The sequence below is a fragment of the Felis catus genome, chromosome F1 (assembly GCF_018350175.1).
Source record: "Felis catus isolate Fca126 chromosome F1, F.catus_Fca126_mat1.0, whole genome shotgun sequence".
NCBI classification, from domain to species: domain Eukaryota; kingdom Metazoa; phylum Chordata; class Mammalia; order Carnivora; family Felidae; genus Felis; species Felis catus.
Genome location: NC_058384.1, coordinates 7903050 through 7926644, shown reverse-complemented (window position 1 = coordinate 7926644; position 23595 = coordinate 7903050). Strand labels below are relative to the sequence as shown.

At 38.7% G+C, this 23595-nt stretch overlaps 1 protein-coding gene across 5 annotated transcripts in view; it reads left to right on the top strand.

Annotated features, from left to right (window-relative positions):
• Positions 1 to 23595, top strand: part of WDR64 (WD repeat domain 64) — a 152057-nt gene that overhangs the window by 54441 nt on the left and 74021 nt on the right. For all 5 annotated transcript variants that reach the window (XM_045049232.1, XM_045049233.1, XM_003999137.5 and 2 more), the window contains 2 exons: positions 9499 to 9578; positions 20445 to 20584. In XM_045049232.1, the coding sequence (XP_044905167.1) occupies positions 9499 to 9578; positions 20445 to 20584 (220 nt within the window). The remainder of the gene's footprint in view (positions 1 to 9498; positions 9579 to 20444; positions 20585 to 23595) is intronic.

Sequence of the window (23595 nt, the reverse complement as noted above, 5' to 3'; positions counted from 1 at the left end):
TTTCCAGACTCCAAGTTCAGAGATGTCACATTACTCATTTGAAATTGGCCATCATAGGAATATTTATACAATGAAAAACAGCAAATGTTATAAACAAATGCCCTCCCCCACATCCACTTCCCTGGCCCCTGCTGAATATTAAACATTTACCAGCACACAACGGCATAGGATAATTCACATTGCAAAGCAAAGCATGTTAATTTCAGTTGAATGGTTTATGATTATGGGCATAATAGGAGCTTAGAAAAGAGAGTGATAAATGATAGCCCTCTAGGAAGCCTATTGGAGACAAGAACAAGCCTTATATAGGGGATGATGAAAATAAATTTAGCAGAGATTCTATTAAACAAGAAAGGTCATAGCAGCTAACAATAAGCATGCCAAGTCCATTTTTGGATGAATTAGGTGGCTTATTTCTTCTTAAAGAATATCTTTACATTGATGTGTTTAGTTGGGTATTGTCAATCTCACATTACAAAGTAGAAACCCAGGGCACCTGAGTGGCTCAGTCTGTTGATCAGGGGCCAACTCCTGATTCTGACTCAGGTCATGATCCCAGGGTCATGGGATCGAGTCCTGGGTTGGTTCCATGTTGAGTGTAGAGGTGTGCTCTCTCTCTCTCTTAAAAGAAATTAAAACAAAATGGAAATCAAAAGATTAGGCTGAATAATATTGACAAGCACCCAGAAGTTTTGTCTTCAGAATCCCCGGTATCCCTCTCTCTGGCCTCTTCTGCCTTACACTGTTGGCTCTTAAAAGCTGTGACTCTCTCTGCGCCTTCTCAATGACCTCACTGAGGCCTCTAATCCTTCATCTCCAAATTTTGTCAGTTCTCTCCTTGACTTTCTTGTCTCCCTCCTTACCTGGACACCAGGTAAGTCATCTGAGCTCATGTATCACCAGCATTCTCTGCCCTCCACCTCATCTACCATGCACCCCATCTGTCAAGCACCAATCAGAATCCCAACCCTACTGCTCCATAGAGTCCTTATTTCACCCTCTCTGTTTACCTCAGACTATCCCCACCTCCATTGATGTTGGCCCTTCATGACCACAAAACCCTAAGGCCTTTGGAGTAATTCCCAACATCCCACATCATTTGGAATTTTCTATATCCACACCTATCCTTGATCTTTCTTTTTTGTTGAAATAGAAAAGCCTCCATTGGTGGCCTTGCTTTTTTTTTTTTTTTTAGCTTGCTAATCTGTTTCTCCTAGTCTCTCATTTCCACCTATAATACTTAAGTCTCTTCTGATGTGAGTGATGCTTTTCTTGACCTATAACCTCCTTTGAGCTTTCATACTACACTTTCCCTGGAAAAAGTACTCCACACTCACCACTTCCACTACCTCCACATTATTTGTTCCCTCCATAACCTTCTCTCATGCAGCGTCTCCCCCTTCTACTCTGTAGAAGGGACTCTTAAGTTGGCCAATGATGTCTACATTGTCAAACCAATGGAAACTTAACATATCAGATAGCCTCAGGGCATTTGGCATTACTGATCTCACTCACCCTGAAACTCTATCCTCTTAGCTTTTGGGAAGCCAGAGTTTTCTCCTGGTATCTTATTATTCTTTTTCCTATGACTCCTCTTTTTGTATTTGCTCTTAAATGAGGTGTGCTCTAGAGTTCTGTCCTTAGCTAACTTTAATTATCACTTTCTAGGAACTTCTTGGGTGATGTTCCTATTCTCTAGCATACGAACATCTATATGCTATGAAACCCAAACTATGTAGAACTTTGTACTTCGTATACCTGCTCACCATCTCCACTTGGATATTTCATAGCCCCTCCAACTCATGTTCACGACTGAACTTAAATCCTTCACCTCTTAAGCTATATATTTTACAGGATTTTTAAAATATTTTTTCTTGGTCCATCCAATTACTATGATCCATCAACTCATAGGCAGAAATCTGACAACCCCATGATTCCTTCCTCTGTGCCCGCAAACCACCAATCAACATATCCATCTATGTTCTCTTATAAACACTCATTGAATCTGTCTTATCTTCTGTATCTCTATATCCCTAGGCTATCTTCAACTAGCGTCTTGCCTCAGTTTTATCCCTGCCAAGACTATTGTCCCTTAATCTTCCAGAGTATTCTGATAAAGATGATATCCAGCCATCTCAATAACTTTCATGTTTTCCATCCCCTGCCATAGCATCTCCATGGTCTAGTCTCTTCCAGCCTCTCTACCTCATCCCCTTCACTGCCTTTCACTGCCTTGTACTTAAGCTCCTGTAACTCTGAGTTCGTGGCTGCTCTCAGGGTAGGAGCATGTACATGTTAGGATTTTATACCTGTTTGGTGCCTTAAATACTCTCCCCTCTCTTCCTCTTACTTCTATTCCCTCAACCTCCATAATCCTTTTCATGGAAAAGAGGAAAGTTTTTGGTTTTTAACTTTTTTCCAATTTTATTGAGGTATAATTGATCCCATAATCCTTCAAGGATCAGTTGATACCAACTCTAGGAAATTTTCCTGACCTTCTCCCAGAACCTCCTTTCCCAACTGATTTAGGTATCCTTTATGTGCCTCAGTCTTTCTATTTATCTTTTAATTATGATTAAGGGTGTGCCTTCCCAAGACACTAAGTTTGTCTAGAGCTATTACTATATCTAACATCGTCTAACCAATTGTCCTATAATTTGAGCAATTTGATGAAACCAGAAGAATCTCCAGAGTCTGAATCTTCATTTGTTCAGTAAATACTTACTGATGAGTTACTATATTTGAGGCATTGTACTCTGTGCTGGTAATTTAAAGATGAATAAGACTAGTTCCTTGATCTTGTATCTGATGAGAGAGAAAACAAATAGATTCCCACAGAGGCTGATAAGTGTCATGATATAGATATTAGAGAGGTGTATGGGAGCAGAAAAGAGTTCTCAGAGCATCCTACATAGGATTTTGAAGGGAGAAAAATTGGGGAAGTCTTCCTGAAGAAGGGCTCATGCATGCTGAGTTTTGAAGACCTGATAACAATTAGCCAGGCAAAGCTATTGCATTGAGAGTGGATAAATAGCCCCATTAAAGAAATGACATTTACAAAGGTGTGGAAGTGAAAAAGAAAATGGCGAGTTCTAGAAACTGTAAGTGGATCAATATTATTGAAACACAGAGAGGAAGAAGTGTTGGGAAAGATGAGGAGGGACAGGGAAAAAATGAAAAAGCCGGTATATTATGCTGAAGAGTTGGAATATTAACCTGAGAGCTATAGGATGCTATTGAATGCTTTGGCAAGCAGAATGGTCAAAGAAGTATTTTTGACAGACCACCTTAGCAACACGATGGAGAATGGATTGGCGAAAGGCAAGTTGGAAAGGAGAGAACTGGGAATATAGGGTAATAATTCAGAAAGGAACTGATGAGAGCTTGAACTTAACCAGTGGAAATAAAAATGGAGAGAGAAGAGATTCATGTAAAATTGATAAGAATTGGTGACCTACTGGATAAGAGAAATAAAGAGAGAAATCCAAATTTCATTTTTTTTCATTTGTAACAATATTCATTGAACGACTATTATAGACCAAAAACTGTTCCAAGAATTGATATAATGGTATACAAAAAAGATCAACTCTCTCCTCTCCTGGAGCACATATCCAAGTGGGAAAGACAATCCTATAAATAATACAAATTTAGGAAATGAAGTAAGATTACAGGATAGAGTGACTGCAGATAGTATTTTTGATAGGATCGTCAGGAGACACTGCTCTGAGGAGCTAACATTTGAGCAAAGAACCGAATGAGGTGAAGAGCAAATCATCCAAGATCCAGAGGAAATCTTAGGGCAGTAGCAGGCTGCTGGGTTTCTGTCTGGGAGACCCATTTGCGTGGCTAAGCTATTTATTAAGAGAGAATGTTAGTAAAGGAATAAGTTTATGAGGAAGCACATGACTTCTAATGTCACTTCTGCCACTTATTTCTTGGCCAAGTGGTCTTGGGCATGTTACTTATCTGAACCTCAATAGCCTCATTAATGAATGGGGAAAATAGTAACTTTGTTACCTCCCAGGACTTTTGCACTGCTCAAATGAGCTGAGTTGAGTGAAGGTCCCTTGAAACTGTAAAATACTGTAATAATTTAAAGGTTTATTATTTGCTTATAGATGTTCATGCTCTTTCACAAAGAATTGATTTTTAAAGAACACGTTGATTTCCATGCACTGTCAAAATCCATAATAATGACAATACTGGGAGGGAAAGAAAAGCACTAACTAACTATTTTTCCTTGGGGAACAAGTTATGATGGGGCACATATTCCCTTTTTCCAAAGCTTAGGATCTATCTATCAAGTGGTGATTCTTGTGTTAGATTTTAAACAAGATGGTAATCTTCCTGATCTCATTTAGATTGTATGCCTTCTTTTTGTGAGGGAAAATATGCCCTTCAACTAGCATGATTCTAAGCCAATCTAATTTCTTTTCTCCCCCAGTGGAGTAACCTCAAGAGCAGGACTAAGTTGTTTACATTCTCCTTCACTTATTGTATTCCTTTTTATCCTGGATTCCAATCCATTTTCCCATGCATGCATGCACAGACATACACACACACACACACACACACACACACACACACACACACGTACACATACAACACCATTCTATTGGGTTCAATGTATCTTTTTGTTTATACATTTTCTTCAAAATCTATATTTGTATGTATTTCTAATTTATGTAATGGTATTATAGGGAATTTAAATTCCTAGTCTCCACAGTGTTCCATAGATTTGGTACTTAGTAGTCATAAACAGATTGCTAGAAGATTTTATTTTCAAACTAGCCAATACTTCTGGTCTTTGCTCTGAAATCATCTATTTTGCAAGAGTCAGGAGTTTGTCTTTGAGCCCAATTCTGAGCTTCCTAGTATTTACCATAACTTCTGGAATGTGGCTGATGATACATTCAGCCTGAGGGAGTCAGGAAACTGAGATAAAAATACTCAGCCAACCTCAGCAAACGGTGATCATCGATCCATTCAGTAAGATTATGGCTGAGTCTTTCAACTATTTCCTTGGGCCACTCTCCTAAATCTAGAAGCTAAAGAGATTTCTCAAGTGATACAGTATAATAATGTTTTCCTGAACTGTCGGTGCCACTGGAGCGTCATCTCAATAGAAGGAGAGTCAGGTCCATTTCATCCCTAGATTCAACATATTCCTATTTCTGCAATTTCCTATAATGAGTCTTAAGTTGAGCCCGATGAAACTGCAATTATCCTAATACGTAATTGGCCAGCTGTTAAAATGGGAGCTAGCACAACTCCCAAGAAGGCAGGAAAAAACTCCTCTCAAAAAAATTTCCATTTCAAACATGATTACCATTTTGGTTATAATTTTGTATGGTAATTTCACAAATGGAGTTTTGTACCAGCAAGAAAATGAACATCTGCAATTAATTATACCATGTAAAGCATATGGGCCTGTTGCAAGACATAAGTTGAACCTTTAACCCTTCGATAGCTTGACAACTTCCCAGAGATGAACAACTAACTATTCAGCGTTACTTTTTCTCAGTTACCCAACTCAGAGGCAGGTTTTTATACTGGGAAGTGTATACTGCCTCATAATAGGGTCGCTGTGGACCCAGACAGAGCTGGTTTCCATCCTAGTACCACTAGCTTTCTGAGCACTGAACACCGTGAACACGGTAACATTACCTCTTCTTAATCTGTTTCCCCATCATTAGATGGGAATGAATGTACCTACCTTATAGTCTTAGGAAAATGACCTAAGTTAACTCATGTAAAGTGAGTACATGGTTAGTACTCAATAAATGTAAGTTCTTTTTTTGTTCCCTTTGTAAAGATGCTGAGAAGCAGCAAAAAATGAGTGTGAATACTAAGAACAGGTGAAGCTACCTGGAGCTGTCGTGGTTTGGGCCTTGTGCTCCGGCATTGAGAGTAGGGGTCAGAAAACCACAAGGACCAAATCCAGTAGGCCATCTGTTTTTGTTACATCTGCAAACCAAAAATTACTTTTACATTTCCAAATTGTTGAACAAGTCAAAGGGATGACCCATTTCATGACCCATGAAAGTTATGTGAAATTCAAATTTCTTTGCTCATGAAGTAGTATGGGAATACAGCCATGCTTACTCATTTATGTATTATTTATGGCTGTTTTCATGCCACGGTAGCAGAGTTGAGTAGTTGTGACAACAGAGACTGTATGGCAAAGTCTAAAATATTTATTATTTGGCTCCTTAAAGAAAAAGTTTACCAACTCCTGATTTAGTTTTCTATTGCATCCTTACTTGTCCCTTGGGAATGGGCACAATATGGATCAGTGGCAGGTAACAATGCAGAGTGTGGGCCACTTAAAAAAATACCTTGATGTGAGTCACTCTGAAATTTCCTACTTCACATTCTCAAGGAGAAAATAAAAATACCTTCTTCCTTGCATCCCGCCTTCACTCCCACTATCCTTACCTCCAAGGGAAGAAAAGATAGGAAGACACCCTACTTGCTCAATGGCCCTTCTTCATCGATCACAGGATCTCCCTGGAGTCCCTTTGTGTCTGGGCACCATCTTCCATCCAGTAAACAGCACCAGTCATGTGACACACATGCGCTAAGAGTCACCCCTTTAACTTCCTTAACTGACCTCTTCCCTCCCAGGCTTGGATTTGTGTAACAATAACAGGGAAGCTGAGGCGAAGGACACTATCATTCAGTCAGGGCCTTTTGAGAGTAGAGTGGGTTTTTATTTTTACTTTTTAAAGAAATTGTTAGAGGGGCGCCTGGGTGGCGCAGTCGGTTAAGCGTCCGACTTCAGCCAGGTCACGATCTCGCGGTCCGTGAGTTCGAGCCCCGCGTCGGGCTCTGGGCTGATGGCTCAGAGCCTGGAGCCTGTTTCCGATTCTGTGTCTCCCTCTCTCTCTGCCCCTCCCCCGTTCATGCTCTGTCTCTCTCTGTCCCAAAATAAATAAAAAACGTTGAAAAAAAAATTTAAAGAAATTGTTAGAAAATGTTTCTCTTTCAGAAGTGCCATTGTCTCAAGAGTAGCAGGGAAAACTTCAGAGAGAACTTCCCAGAATCAATACATTTCTATTCTCTGTGATTCCAGAAAGGGGTGTTGTCTATCTGGTGTTCATATCTTAAGGATATTCAAACAAATATTTATTGGGAGTCTTCTATGCTCAAAGTGCCATGGTGGCTACATTTTCTTTTCTATGGAATGGACCATGTGGGCCTACCTTGTACATGAGACTGAGGCTGGTGCCATCTTGCTTTGGGGGGTGTTTACAGATAAGGGTTCACTGAGGCACCCTGGCCCTGTTCTTAACCTTCTGATTAAGAACAACTAGAACATTTTTGTAGGACGCTGAAAGTACTGTGAGCCTGAGGTGATGTGCTTTCCATGCCTAATGGACACATTCTTCTCTTGCCAGAGGGACCCAGAACAATGGGGAGGGGTGACACCTCTCTGTGTGGTGAGGCAGTGTGAATGTCCTGTGAGACACAGTAGATATCTTAGAAGCTGTGCTAACACAAAGTAGCCCAAGAGGCTGTGCTGTTGGTACAAAGTGACACCATAAGAGACCGTGTTTGGAGACAAGGGTAGAAGAGAGTGATGTCTTTCCTGGTGTGTAACCCCATCAAGCTTAGTTCAGTCAGTCAACCAACTACAGTTACCAAGTGTGTCATTGGCAAAACTTGAAATGAGTCACCCGCCAAAACTTTCTATTTCTTATCTGGGACATTTAAACATTTTAAAAATTCTAAATTCCGACTTTAGATTTCTGTTACTACATTGAGGCTTCTTTTCATGAACTTTGGGGAAAAGAAAGGGGAAGTATTTTATGTATGGATTTGGATCTTCAAGATATAATATGAAGTGAAAAAGCAAGGAACAGAATGATATATGCTGCCATTTGTGCTTAAGAAAAAAGGAAATAACACACACATCCAAGGCAAGAGGAGATGAAGGCCAGCTGCTGTCTTTCCCCTCCCTCCCTGCTTCAGTGCCTCATTAATTCCTGATTCAGGGCTCCCTCCAGGTGTCCCTCTTCACATAAACACGTCTCTTCCTTCACCCCATCTGGTCAGATGCAGTAACAGCTTTCAACTATTGCTAGTATCAGAGGTCAGTATTATTATTATTATCTCATCTAATGAACAAGGAGGCATAGAACACCTGGGTGGCTCAGTTGGTTGAGCGTCCGACTCTTGATTTTGGCTCAGGTCATGATCTCATGGTTTGTGGGACTGAGCACCGTCTCTGGCTCCATACTGAGCATGGAGCCTGCTTGGGATTCTCTCTTTCTCCCTCTACCCTTCTCCTCCACTCATGCTCACTGTCTCTCTCTCTCTAAAAACAAAAACAAAAACAAACAAAACAATAAGTCAGAAGGCACAGTGATGAAGCCAGGATTTAAGCCCACACATTTTCACTGAAGCCTGGGCTCTTTTAAGTACAGCACAATACTACTCACAGATACTAAATTAGCACTCAAAACCTATATACTAAAATTATATGATATATATATGCTACAGGGAAAATAATATGGCACCAGGAGAGACAATAACACAAAAAACACTGCTTAGTTGGTGGGGGCATGAGGGTGGAGTTGAGGCAAGGCTTTTCTGATAAAGTAGCTTTTGAACTGATGCTCACAGAAGGATAGGTGGAGAAAGGCCGGGATCTCAAGCAAGCACATCTTTGGCCTGTGCAGAATGTCTCATGGAGGGAGTGAAGGAGCTTAGTGTGGCTAGAGGGAGGGTGGCTAGAGTAACATGGCTGGATCACAGCATGGAGGGAAAGGAGAAGGCATGGAACAAGCCTGGAAAGGTGACAGGGGCCACCCAAGGCCATGGGGGCCAAGTGGGCCAGGTGAAGGAGCTTGGATCCTCTTAGAACTTCAGGAAATCCCTGGACAGAAGTGGTGTGCTCCGATTCAGGTTTTAGGGGTCACCCTGGCTGTCACATGACAGCAGAACTTGAGGTGGGAATGTGGACAGGAGAATGGACATGGTGGAGGCTAAGAAGTTAGCAGTTTATTGTAGAAGGTCTGGTCAGAGGGAATGGAGGCTTTAACCTGGACACTGTAGTGGAAACAGGAAGCAGTGGTAATATTTCAGTATATTTTAGAGGACTTGACAGAAGGTGGCATGTGGGTGGTGGTAGAGGAGGATGCGTCCAAAGGCATTCCTGGTGTTGTGTGGACCAAATGGACTCAGTCAGCCGCCCAATAGCCTTTCTGGATTGAGAATGGTCGGTGTCTGACAGTCCTTCCATGAGCACAAGCATAGTTCCCAGGGTGGAAGACTTGATTTCCCGCTAAGCAGAAAGAATACAAAGTGCTGTGGTAAATCACATTATGGAATGAATGGATTCTGTGGGCCAGTGAAGATGTCATCATTACTTACCATACTTCCTGATTTACAACCAGCTTAGAAATGAGTCTACTGAACATAGCCTATGGATAAGTTAGAATTCACTTTATAAAGAAAAATGTAGAAGCTTTACATCTCATTTGTGTTTCCCAGGCCTGTCAGAGAGTTCTCCATGCCAAGAGGAGCAAACACTTTTTGTTACTGTACAAAGGCAAACGTGATTGTCACTGGAGGTAAGGAAATAGTTCATATCATATAGAGATTTTCTACTTGGCAAACAGCGCTCTCCTTGATTAATATGGTGGTCTTCATAAGCCTACAGAATTTTACTCCTAGGAAAACATTTTGGAGAATTAAAAAATTTGCCTAAATCTGTCAGACTTTTTCTTTGTGCCTTCTGGATTTGATGGCACACTTAGAAAGTTCTTCCTGAGCACCAGAATATGTGATATACTTTCTCCTGTATTTACTATAGTTTTTTATTGCTTTATTTATATTTTACCTTCAGACCTTTAATCTCTCTAGAAGTTATTTCAACATGTGAGAGCATGAGTTCCTAGACTGGGTCCCCCAGGGTTTTAAAGGAGTTCTGGAGGCCCCTGAAAGCTAATGACACTTGTGTGTCTATGTGCATTTTTCTGGAAAGGTAGTTCCAAATTTTATCAAATCTTCAATGGGATACATGACCACCAAGGTCAGGGGCCAGTGTTTTAGAGTTAGGAGAAAAGAGGCCAGGGAGCAAGCCTTGAAACACTAGTATTTAAGGGTTAAGGATGGTGTAATATAGGATCCAAGGTCATCTGTGGAGAGTAAGGGAAAGATGATATTATAAGAAGCTTGAAGGGGAAAGTGGAGGATGAAGAGGTTCCTTGAGCCTCAGTCTCATCACCTACAATCCTGGGGTGCAGGAGGATGGCTTTGAGCCTGAGCTCTGGAGTCAGACCTTTTGGCTGAAAATCCCGGTTGTCTTTCCAGCAAGTTGTGTGGCCTTAGGGAGTTTATTTCATTCCTTTAAGCTTCCATCTACTGGAAAATGAGACTGATAACAGTATCTATTCATAAGATTATATATAAGAATTCAAATTCAAATAAAGTACTTAGCACATAATAAGTGCTCAAAACAAATCTACAAATAATAATACTAACAATAACAAAACCCACATATGGTGGTGTTTAAGATTAACTGAGATAATGTATGCCTGGCACATAGTTGCTTTTCAATAAGTATTAATTCAATCCATCTATAACACATAGGCAAAGTCATTTTGCAAACGTATGGGGGTTTTATTGGAATAAAAAGAACTCAGAGGTTCCAGTTAGGAGGCTGTTCCAGAAGTCATGAGTGAGGCGGTGAGGGTCTGAATTGTTGGAGCAGTGGAAAAAGAAAAGAGAGAGCCAGTTCCAAAAGCCTGGGAAAGAAACTAGTCATAAAACCTGAAGTAAGAATGGCATTGGGATTAACAAGACGGATCAACCAGCTGCAAGGGTGTAAAGCAGGAGAAATAGAAGAGCAGCAGCTGTATTGTCACCAGAGATCAGGAAGAGGCTGCTTACATGGGAAGGAGAGCAAGCAGATCTCAAGGTTGAACTCAAATGTCACACGTGATTAGACACCCAAGAGGATGCTCCTTCTGGTGATGAAAAAAAAGGCCTCGTTGGATGTAGGGGATGTGGCGGCCCCAGGCTGCCTACATGTGTGAGAAGAAGAGCTCCTGGGGTACCTCAAGGAGATCGGAGTCACCTTAAATAAAGATCACATAGACTTGAAAGGTGTAAATGAACAAAACGGAAACTCAAACAAACATCAAGAAAATGGCTTATACTGGAGATCTGAACTTTATCAAGGGAAAGAGCAAACAAGATTTTTAAGAAGCAAGCTGTCACCAACAAACGTACCATTTGGTAAGTTCTTAGAGCAAAAATATTTATTAAAAGAGCAAAACTGTTCAGTGAGTAATGCAACTGGCTCCTTCAAATTCCTTCCCCCAAAACACACACACCTTTGTTTTCCTATCGAGAGTTTCCTATCATGCCTCAGCCCTGAAGTGCAATATTGATAAGTACAGTCCACCTTTCAACAATGCAGTGGTCAGGGACACTGACCCCCTATAGTAGAAAATCCCTACTTTAAGTGACTCTTAACTCCCACAAAACTTAGCTACCAACAGCCAACTGTTGACTAGAAGCCTTACAGATAACCTAAACAGCTGATTAACACATTCTTTGAATGGTTGATATATTATACACTGTATTCTTACAATAAAGTAAGCCAGAGAAAAGAAAATCTTATTAAGAAAGTCATAAGGAAGAAAAAAATACATTTATAGCTCCATAGTGTATTTATAAAAAAAAAATCCTCATATAAGTGGACCCATGCAGTTCAAACCTGTGTTGTTCAAGGGTCAACTGTGTAAAGATAGTCACACTGTCTCTGCACACCTGGGTAATCTCCCCCGAGGACATAAAGCTAAAGTTTTCTTCAAGTTTATATTTGAAGTTTATATTGAAATTTGTGCTCAGGTTTGGGCCCTTTCACAACACTTACTTAAAACTAGTTTATGGTTTGAATATTATTTTTTAAAAAATATACAGTAGTCTATCGAAGAGCAAAACAAGTAAAAATAATGCACTAAAAGTTAGAAGAGCTGGGTTTAGTCATAACCTGGACACTAACCAACTTTCTGATTTTCAACAATCATGTAATCTCTCCCATTGCTCACTTTCCTTATCTGGTAAACAGAGGAAGTTGAACTACATCAATTCAAGATTCCCTTGAGCTTAAAATACCCTGATTCTATTGTTTAAGGAAATTCCTGTTCATAGGGAGATAAATTAAAATGTTCTTTGGAAATTTTGGAACCCAGTCTGCTAATTAGGTATTACTCAATATATAGTCAGAGCTTTGTGTACTCAGAAAACTGAGGCATTAATGCGCCACAGACTTCTAAATTTCAAGCAAGGACATCAAGAAAGCAAAGCATATGTATAAGGAGTCTGCAGAGTAGTATGTGGGAGTCATGGCTTGCACAGGGGGCGAGTTTCCTGATGCTTGGTGATGATAATTCTCAAAATGAACAGGGATCCAAGTCTGTAAGCTGTGCTAATTGAGGTTATCTTTTATTTATTTTTTTAATTTATTATTTATTTTGAAAAAGACAGAGATGGTGTGAGCAGGGGAGGGGCAGAGAAAGAGGAAGAGAGAGAATCCCACACAAGGCCTCACGCTGTGAGCACAGAGCCCCACACGGGGCTCAAACTCAGGAACTGTGAGATCATGACCTGAACCGAAACCAACAGTGAGATGCTTAACCCACTGAGCCACCCAGGTGCACTGAGGTTATCCTTTAAAGAGCCCCGCACTGAAGTCTAGAACACATAAGAGATCACACGTTTTCAAAAGAAGTGATGTCCTTCTTTCACAATTTCTTGATGCCCATTGCCCTCTGCTGAGCCAATGACTGTCTTGGCTTATTCCTTGTGAGGAAATGATGCTGGCCACTCATCAGAAGGAGGTAGGGGTGTTCTGGGGATGAGGGCAAGAGCACAGTGGTCCTGGGACAGAGAATAGAACTACCATGGACTCTGTCCCCAGCATGGCATGTCTTGAGTTTGGTGAAAATACAGTGGCCTCTATCCTAATTCAACTCAGACCCTCCTCAGGAAACCCTATAAGAAAGCAAAATGGCACAGCTATAGTGAGCTCTGATTCCTAAATTGGATTCTTCTGAAAAGACAAACTGTCACTTCCATCTTAATCAGCTCCTTTGAACAGCCCTTTGTTCTCACACAAAATAATTCAAAATGTAAGAATTGACCAGGTTTCATATATTTTGTAATATTAGGTATTTTAATCATTTCTGAGGGGGAAAAAACACAAACGTGTTTGGTAAAATTCTGGAACTCAAACCACTTCAGTGTTTATGGAGTACGGTATTTGACCTTCATTATAACTTCAGTGGTCATTATATTATAAGATGCCCAGCTATAGCTTTGAAATCTTATTAATTATAGGTTTTCTAGCTTTCTTACAAAACCGAAACATCTAGCAGTATGACTGACAGGCAACTGATACTTTTCACCATGCAAAATTTATTAAATTGTCACAGTTACAGAGCTTCTATTAGTAGAAAATGCAATTCCTCAATAACTGAAAACACGTTTTCCTCAGGAGAATACTCTTGTTGATTAGTGACTCAGCCAAGCACATTGCTAAATGTACTGTATGTACCAGCTGATGACTCAAAATATACTATGAAAGCAGCTTTGCTAGGCATAGTTGAATGTGTGAAATATGCAGGGACATTTGATGAGCTTGAAAAAATAGAAGCTCTTGCAGGGAGGTAAAAAAAAAAAAGCCAAATCAGGACAAGGTATTTACAAAAACAAAACAAAACAAACAAAAAAATGGCAAACTTCCTGAGCATTGTTGTAGTGACCATGAAGAATTTTTTTTAAAGCTAATATCCATCTCTATTGGCGTTTTAAGAGCTAAACTCCTACTTTGGAAGTTCCAGTGTATAAAAACAATTCTCTGCCATCCAAGGTAACTTGGAGGCTCTGCATGCACTTGTTAATATTTCATTCAACAAATATTTCTTGCACAGCTTTACAGACTAGGCATTATGTGTCATAGAGATCGGGTTGTATTTTAACCTTCTAGAATTCTAAATTTAATCATACAAATAAGACATATGAATACATAACTATAATACAACATGGATCATGAGTCAACAGATTAATAATCGTAACAATAACAATACAGATTAAGCACTGTAGACATTTAGAGCTTAGTATCATGTCCCTTTCTGATCATTCTGGCTCCAAATAACCACCAGACAGACCACGTAAGGATTCCATTACTATCAATAAAAAACAAACCCAACTGGAAGACTCTGGTAGCACACAATGGGTTTCTTTCATAATGCACACTGGACAAAGCTCTTCGTTTGCCACATTTCTCAAGTCATAATATTTTATTGTATCCCTCTTCCTGTGTCATACAAGTCACAGATTTTCTTCTGAGGATAGCCCGGCTTCATCCTCCAGGAGTGGTAAAGCCCAACTACCTGTGGGCCTGAGGCTCAGGTTCTGAACATACTTGCCAATGAAAAGAGAATGCAAGGAAGATACTGCATTATAGGAATTATTCAGTATGAATCATGTAGCTGATAATCTGGAGTTTTTCTCATTACCTTTACAAATTCCTGGTTGCTCTGTACTCTCACTGTAGTAATCCCCTCCCTCCACAGCACACAATCATAAAACTTTAGAATAGGAAGGAATCTCGGGAGATCAAAATTTTGCAGATAAGGAAATTGAGGCCCCAGAAAAGAGAATGGTTTGCCTCAATTCATCATGCAACCGGTCGTCTTGGAAACCTGAGCTCGAGTCAGTTCTCTTTGCTCCCAGCCCCTTTTTGCAACCCCTGGACCACAGCAATCTGGTTGACACAGTCTCTCCCTCCCTTGCTTTTCTCTCTGCATTGAGCCAGCTCATCTCATCAAGAGTGAGGCATTTGGATCCACTGACTCACCAGCTGAAATAGGAGGTTGCTAAAGGAAAGAAAATCCTATCTTTGTATGTGGCCTTATCTAAATCACAGTGGAAAAAAAAAAGGAAGAGAGAAACTAAAATAAATGGAAAATAACAAAAGAACAAGGAATTAACCCTTTATGACCCATAATATATCATTTATAGTAGAAAATCCTACCTTCAGATTTGAAATATTTTCTATGAATGCTTACTTTACCTCCAGATCGTTCATGCTTGCCTTAGTGGTTCTACTAGATTATAAACTCTCAAGATCAGGGCATGTTTTGTATCACTGTGAATGCATTCTTCTCTCTCTCCCCCAAACATTTTATATAAAATACATTGCACATGACAGCGATTTAGAAGAAGAAGAATAGAGTCGTAGTAATAGTCCACTCATAGTCCAGGAACTGTTCAGATTATCCATGTATGACCCCATTTAATATCACAATAAGGTTATGACGAAAGTTCCAGTCATCCCTGATATATATACAGATGAGAAAACCCAGATATAGAGAGATGAAGTCACTTACTTAAAGCCATAAGGCTAGTGAGTGATAGAGCCAGGTTTCAAATCAAGGTAGACTTTCCCCACATACATATTTTGTAAGCACTCCCTGAGTGACTCTACTAGCCAATTCATTCGCTTAGCAAACATGTATTAAGCACTTACTATTTGTCAAACCCTGCTGTAAATGAGAAATATAAGACTCACCAGATAATGAGTAAACAGATATTTAAGCAAATAATAATAATAATAATAATAATAATAATAATTAAATAGGGTTTGTGCTATCAGCAAAACAGGAAGAAAACAACCTAAGAATGGGGAAGAAATCCTAACACCATCTGAGGCTGGGGACAGTGATCAGGGGCAGCTTTAGGGAGGAAATGTTGGAAATAAGTTCTAGAAGGTATAAGTTTTGGTCTTCTGAAAAAGACTTTCAGTAGGGTCAGTATCTAGAATTTTTTCAACATCTAACAAAATGCCAAGCATGAAGTAATTTCTTAAGATATTTTTTTTCTTGTTAATAAGAGCAACATGGAAGTTTTAAATTTAACAAAACATCCCCCTTACCCACTTAAAATATCTTGGTCACCGTCTTGGTCAGCTTAGGGTACCATAACAATATACTATAGGCTGGATGGTTTAAACAACAGAAATTTATTTTGTCAGTTTTAGAGGTTGAAAGTCCAAGATCAAAGTACCAGCATGGTCAATGTCTAGTGAGAGCTCTCTTGCTGGCCAGCACATGGCCATTTTTTCCCTCTATCCTCACATGGCAAAGAGAGAGAAAGAGAGAGAGAGAGAGAGAGAGCATGAGAGCTAGCTCTCTGGTGTCTCTCCTTATAAGAACAGTAATCCCATCATTAGGGCCCAACTCTCAAAACTTCATTTTAACCTAATTATCTCCCAAAGACCCCATTTCCAAATACCATCACATTGGGGGTCAAGGCTTCACCATAAGAATTCTAGAGAGACATGATTCAATCCATACCAGTTGCCTGAGAAATAGAAGGTAAGAGTCAATTGTGTCCTGAGATTTTTCAGCCTGTCTCTACTAAGATTCCATAACCCAATGACTTCTGGAGTGGAGGGAATCAGGCGAACATTCAACAAAGATTTATTTTTGTTTGGATACATGTTTTCCCAGTCTTGTGCCACTTGATAGTTAAACTTCTGAGCTAGGATTCAGCATCCCAAGATTGAAGTTGTGGAAGTTGTTCAATAAATATTTGAATTCCCACTGTAGATTACACACTTGAGATACTATGATAAAAAAGAAAAAGTTCTGCCCTCGAGTGGATGGTAGAGAAAAATGAATAATTAATTATAAAACATGCTGGGGCAGGGAACACATAGGCAGGGGCACTTGGTTTTAAAGAATATGAAGACATTTTGAAATATTCTTGGAGGTAAAGGTATGCTAAGATTTGAAGAATGGATTGGAATACTCAAAGGAGAGAAAGAAAATACTATGTTCCTTTTTCTTTTTATGGAACCTGGCAAAATAGTCATAGAATTATGAAAACATTTGTGTCTAGAACATTTCTTTGGTCTATAAATGTCCAGCTGGTAAGTTATCTAACTCTCCTCCCTAACTGACTGGTGTGGGTAAGTGTATTTCCATAAAAAAAATCCAATATATATCAGCAAATTCATCCTGTGGGTGGCCAAATATGTGATACCTGATTAACTAACATGGCCACTTTGAATTTTGTATTTTTTAATACACAAATTGTGTCTTATATAACTTATATATAAATTATACCTTAAGTTATAATGTTATTGTACAATCTTATTTTTCTAGTGCCCTGAAGGTCCTTGATAATAAATTATCAAGAATGTGCCATAATATTCCTAATGTGATACCATTTTCTGATATGTGATTCTGGACAAATCACACTTAAATCATTAAAGTAAATCATTTAATTGAAAATCACTTAATATGTAGGAGTTAGTTTCTTTTCTGATATAAGAGAGTTGGATTATATATTCCTAGGGTTCCAACTTGAAATTCTTTGATGATTTTATATGACTCAAAATGACATTTAATTATTTGTGAAATGGGACATCCAATATATTAAAAATATTCTGTATTTGGGGGGCAACTGGGTGGCTCAGTTGGCTAAGGGTCCAACTCTTGATTTCCACTCAGGTCATGATCTTGTAGTTCATGAGTTCGAGCCCCGCATAAGGCTTTGCACTCTCAGCATGGAGCCTACTGGGGATTCTCTGTCTCTGTCTCTCTCTCTTTGTTCCTCCCCCACTCATTCTCTCCTCTCTCTCTCTCTTTCCTAAAATAAATAAGCTTAATAAAATAAATATTCTATATTTTGTAAACTATTATACATGGTTTAGGTTGCTTGTTTAAAATAATTAGATTACAACTACGCATTAGTTTAGATAATGCTGTAACAAATAAATTGTCACAGACTTTGAGTCTGGAGTTCTCTCTTGTCCAGCAAGAGAGTGGACACAAAATTGAATACGAGAGAGGCTAATGTCCAGGAGGATACAAGAACCCGAGGATCTTTGCTCGGTATTTATTAGGATCAGAAGGCTTAAAAATGTGATGGACAATAAAATAGTGATCATTAAAGAGACAATAAAACAGTGATCATTAACTCATGTGTGTGAGAGAAAGGGGGTTTTAAAGGTATGAGGTGTTAGGTGTTAGGATCAATACAAATCAAAGTCCTGGCACTGAGCACATGGCCATTTACTACAGGCACCAGGTCCTGTATCTGTTTATCTTAACTTTTCTAGGTGCTAAGACAAATAGAACATGCTACCTCAGGGTTAACAAGGCATTTTTGTTGTTAACTAGCTCTCAGCGCTTTCACCTTGCTGCAGCAGCTTTCCACCTCTATCTGTTCTTGGACAGTTTCCTCCTGTGCAAGGGGCTTTCCACTCTGCTCTATGCTTTGTTCTACTCTGGAGGCACTTTTACCCTGTGGCAGCTTTCCACTCTAAGCCTTTTAACCCATTGGTGCAAGGTCAGAGAATTCTTAAACTTATTCCTTACAATAAATCCCCAAATGTATAATGACTCAAGCAAAATGGAAATGTATTTCTCTTACTCATGTCAAATCTGATATCAATTCTCTTAGTTCACTGGCTTAAAGTCAGTAATCTGATCACACCTAACTGCTAGGGAGTCTGGGAAATATAGTCCAGCTGTGTACCCAGTAAGAGACAATAAGAGTTGGTAAACAACTAGCTAGTCTTTATCATAAAAGTGGACGTGTGTGTGTGTATGCATATGATAATAAAATTTTATTAGATTTTAATTTTTAAGATCATCAGAATTCTAATAGACCATGGGTAAAGTATATGATTAAATAATTCATAGGAGGAGATACAATAGCAGATATACGTGGGAGAAAAAATTCAGCAGCATCAGTTGTCATATAAATTAAATAAAAACATAGTTCATTTTAGACATTAAAATAGCAAACATTTTAAATTACGATAAAATCCATTTGCTGGCCTAAGTTTGATGAAACTGGTATAATCATATATAGTTGATGGCTTTGGAATTTCGTATGACCATTTTAGAAAACAACCTAACAACATGGAAATTTATCCTCAATAACAATATCTAAAAGAAGAAAAAAATACGTAAGTTGCTGAATAAAGTGAAAGACTAGAATTAGCAGGAACATTTATTGATAGGAAATGTTAAAACATGATGATGTAGCAGCCAAAATGATAATTATGAAGGTGGGGACCTGTGCTTTTCCACAAATGCAAAAAAAAAAAAAATGGTGTGTGTGTGTGTATAGTATGAATTATATTGAACATATAAAATTTGTATTTTACAAAAGGATACAAATTTCCAGTGATAAGATGAATAAGTTCTGGGGATATAAAGTCTACATGGTGACTATAGTTAACAGTATTGTATTGTAGAGTTGAAAGTTATGAAGACAGCAAACCTTAAAAAGTTCTGACGACAAGGAAAAAAAGTAACTGTGAGGTGGTCATGTGTTAACTAACCTCACTTTGCAATATATACTTATATCACATAATCATGTTGCATACCTTAAACTCACACAATGTTGTATGTCAATTATATTTCAATAACCCTGGGGGAGAAAACAGAAAGCAACTTGCCTTGTAATCCCCACATATAATAACACGGTTGGTCTCTCTCTGCATTCAAGATAGCATGCTGTGATTTCTTGGTAAAAATACATTTTAAAAAACAGTGATTTTTTTAAATTTTGGAAACATTTATATTTTTTAAATGTGTATATCAAAGATAAAAGTTAGTAATAGTGATTTTTTGTTGTTGAGAAATGGTAATCTAAATACCCCCTAAAAATAATTCAACGCATTTCAATACGAATGGAAAAGTGTTTTCCTTAACTCTGAAAATAAAAAGTTTATTTTTAAAAAAGAGGGAGAAAACAGTTAGCAGTGATTATCTATAGGGAGGTGAAGTAGGGATTCTGAGGGAAAAGAAGACATTTTTGACAAAATTATAGCCTTTTGTGTTGTTAAATCTTTTACCGTCTACGCATATGATTTTAACAATTAAAAAATAGTATGTATGCTATGATAGTAAGTATGTGTAAATTATAGATGCTTATGGATATGTGCTAGAAGGGAAGATGGAGACAGGAAAACAGTTGATTTGTTATAATGGTAGAGATTATGTGCAATTTTCCTCTTCCTCTCAATGTGAAGACAAAAGAACATCTGTCTAAAATACCTTGGGAAGTAAATAAAATATAAATAATGCATTAATGCATGAATGAGTGGGAAAGTACTGAATCAAGAAAAGGACTCATAAAATATTTATAAGAATTCACATTCGTGTGTGTAAATACAATTATTGCAAAACAGCCTGACAGGAGGAAGTGGCCCTAAAGCAAGCCCGGCCTCTTAGCAAGTCAATCATAGACGGCATCCTGGAAGAAGCAGAATGTGATTTGGTATTAGAAGGATGAGAAGGATATGACTGAGTGAGAGGCACTTTTTAAACTTTGACCAGCTGTCCGTACAGCTGTCTGTATCCCTGAGAAAACAAATAACCTCCCCATGTCCTCCTTGTTAGGAGACGACAAGGTACTCCGGCTGTGGCATCCCAACATCAGCACCAAGCCGGTGGGGAAACTTGTGGGGCACATGTTCAGTATCACCGAGATCGTAACCAATGAGAAAGATCAACACATCATCAGCCTTTCCTCTGCAAAGGTAACAGAAAACAACAAAAATGAAATAGACCGTTTTTCCCCCTTAAAATCAGCCACTGGAAAATCTAGAACACATACAATTTTTGACTGAAATAGCTGCTTGTCACTGAGGAAAATCCTGTCGATGTGGAGAAGGAAATGATGAGCCACTGTTCTGTTTCTGCTGATGAGAGCATGTAAAAGAACATGATTAAATATAAGCGTTAAAGGAAGGTCGTGCTGGAAAGAGACCAGGCATGGCTCTCCTGTGGCAGACAGGACATCATCAGCAAAGACAGAAAGCATGACGGTTCTGTTGCTGTTATTACACAATGTCTTAAATGTTCTAACCAATGTGCTAAAATAAGAAAAAAGGAGTTATGAATATTAGATATATAATGACTGAGTCATTATATCTGCAAATAATATTGATTACCTCCTTAAAAAATACAACAGAATCAGGTCTTAATTTTTTATTTTTTAAATTATTTTATGTTTATTTTATTTTTATTTTTTAATTATAATATTTGGAATTTATTTGCCTGCTGATTAAACACATAGACCAAATATATATGTATGTTGTCTGTGTAAGACAGTTGGGGGAAATGAGAATACTAACTGGATTTTTATTTATTTATTTATTTATTTATTTATTTATTTATTTTTAAATATACGAAATTTATTGTCAAATTGGTTTCCATACACCACCCAGTGCTCATCCCAACAGGTGCCCTCGTCTATACCCATCACCCACCCTTCCCTCCCTCCCACCCCCCATTAGCCCTCAGTTTGTTCTCAGTTTTTAAGAGTCTCTTATGCTTTGGCTCTCTCCCACTCTAACCTCTTTTTTTTTTTCCTTCCCCTCCCCCATGGGTTCCTGTTAAGTTTCTCAGGCTCCACGTAAGAGTGAACACATATGGTATCTGTCTTTCTCTGTATGGCTTATTTCACTTAGCATCACACTCTCCGGTTCCATCGATGTTGCTACAAAGGGCCATATTTCATTCTTTCTCATTGCCACGTAGTACTCCATTGTGTATACAAACCACAATTTCTTTATCCATTCATCAGTTGATGGACATTTAGGCACTTTCCATAATTTGGCTATTGTTGAGAGTGCTGCTATAAACATTGGGGTACAAGTGCCCCTATGCATCAGTACTCCTGTATCCCTTGGGTAAATTCCTAGCAGTGCTACTGCTGGGTCATAGGGTAGGTCTATTTTTAATTTTTTGAGGAACCTCTGACTGTTTTCCAGAGTGGATGCACCAGTTTGCATTCCCACCAACACTGCAAGAGGGTTCCTGTTTCTCCACATCTTCGCCAGCATCTATAGTCTCGTGATTTGTTCATTTTGGCCACTCTGACTGGCGTGAGGTGATATCTGAGTGTGGTTTTGATTTGTATTTCCCTGATGAGGAGCGACGTTGAGCATCTTTGCATGTGCCTGTTGGACATCTGGATGTCTTCTTTAGAGAAGTGTCTATTCATGTTTTCTGCCCATTTCCTCACTGGATTATTTGTCTTTCGGGTGTGGAGTTTGGTGAGCTCTTTATAGATTTTGGATACTAGCCCTTTGTCCGATACGTCATTTGCAAATATCTTTTCCCATTCCGTTGGTTACCTTTTAGTTTTGTTGGTTGTTTCCTTTGCTGTGCAGAAGTTTGTATCTTGATGAGGTCCCAATAGTTCATTTTTGCTTTTAATTCCCTTGCCTTTGGGGATGTGTCAAGTAAGAAATTGTTACAGCTGAGGTCAGAGAGATCTTTTCCTGTTTTCTCCTCTAGGGCTTTGATGGTTTCCTGTCTCACATTCAGGTCCTTTATCCATTTTAAGTTTCTTTTGTGAATGGTGTGAGAAAGTGGTCTAGTTTCAACCTTCTGCATGTTGCTGTCCAGTTCTCCCAGCACCATTTGTTAAAGAGGCTGTCTTTTTTCCACTGGATATTCTTTCCTACTTTGTCAAAGATGAGTTGGCCATACTTTTGTGGGTCCCACTTTGGAGTCTCCATTCTATTCCATTGTTCTATGTGTCTGTTTTTGTGCCAATACCATGCTGTCTTGATGATTACAGCTTTCTAGTAGAGGCTAAAGTCTGGGATGGTAATGCCTCCTGCTTTGGTCTTCTTCTTCAAAATTACTTTGGCTATTTGGGGCCTTTTGTGGTTCCATACGAATTTTAGGATTGCTTGTTCTAGCTTCGAGAAGAATGCTGGTGCAATTTTCATTGGGATTGCATTGAATGTGTAGATAGTTTTGGGTAGTATTGACATTTTGACAATATTTATTTTTCCAACCCATGAGCACTGAATGTTTTTCCATTTCTTTATATCTTCTTCAATTTCCTTCATAAGCTTTCTATAGTTTTCAGCATACAGATCTTTTACATCTTTGCTTAGGTTAATTCCTAGGTATTTATGCTTCTTGGTGCAATTGTGAATGGGATCAGTTTCTTTATTTGTCTTTCTGTTGCTTCATTATTAGTGTGTAAGAATGCAACTGATTTCTGTACATCGATTTTGTATCCTGCAACTTTGCTGAATTCATGTATCAGTTTTAGCAGACTTTTGATGGAGTCTATCGGGTTTTCCATGTATAATATCATGCCATCTGGAAAAAGTGAAAGCTTAACTGCAGCTTTGCCAATTTTGATGCCTTTGATATCTTTTTTTTTTTTGGTCTGATTGCTGATGATAGCACTTCCAACACTATGTTAAACAACAGCAGTGAGAGTGGACATCCCTGTCGTGTTACTGATCTCAGGGGGAAAGCTGTCAGTTTTTCCCCATTGAGGATGATGTTAGCTGTGGGCTTTTCATAAATGGCTTTTATGATGTTTAAGTATGTTCCTTCTATCCCGACTTTCTGTAGGGTTTTTATTAAGAAATGATGCTGAATTTTGTCAAATGCTTTTTCTGCATTGATTGATGGGATCATATGGTTCTTTTCTTTTATTAATGTGATGTATCATGTTGATTGATTTGCAAATGTTGAACCAGCCCTGCATCCCAGGAATGAATCCCACTTGATCATG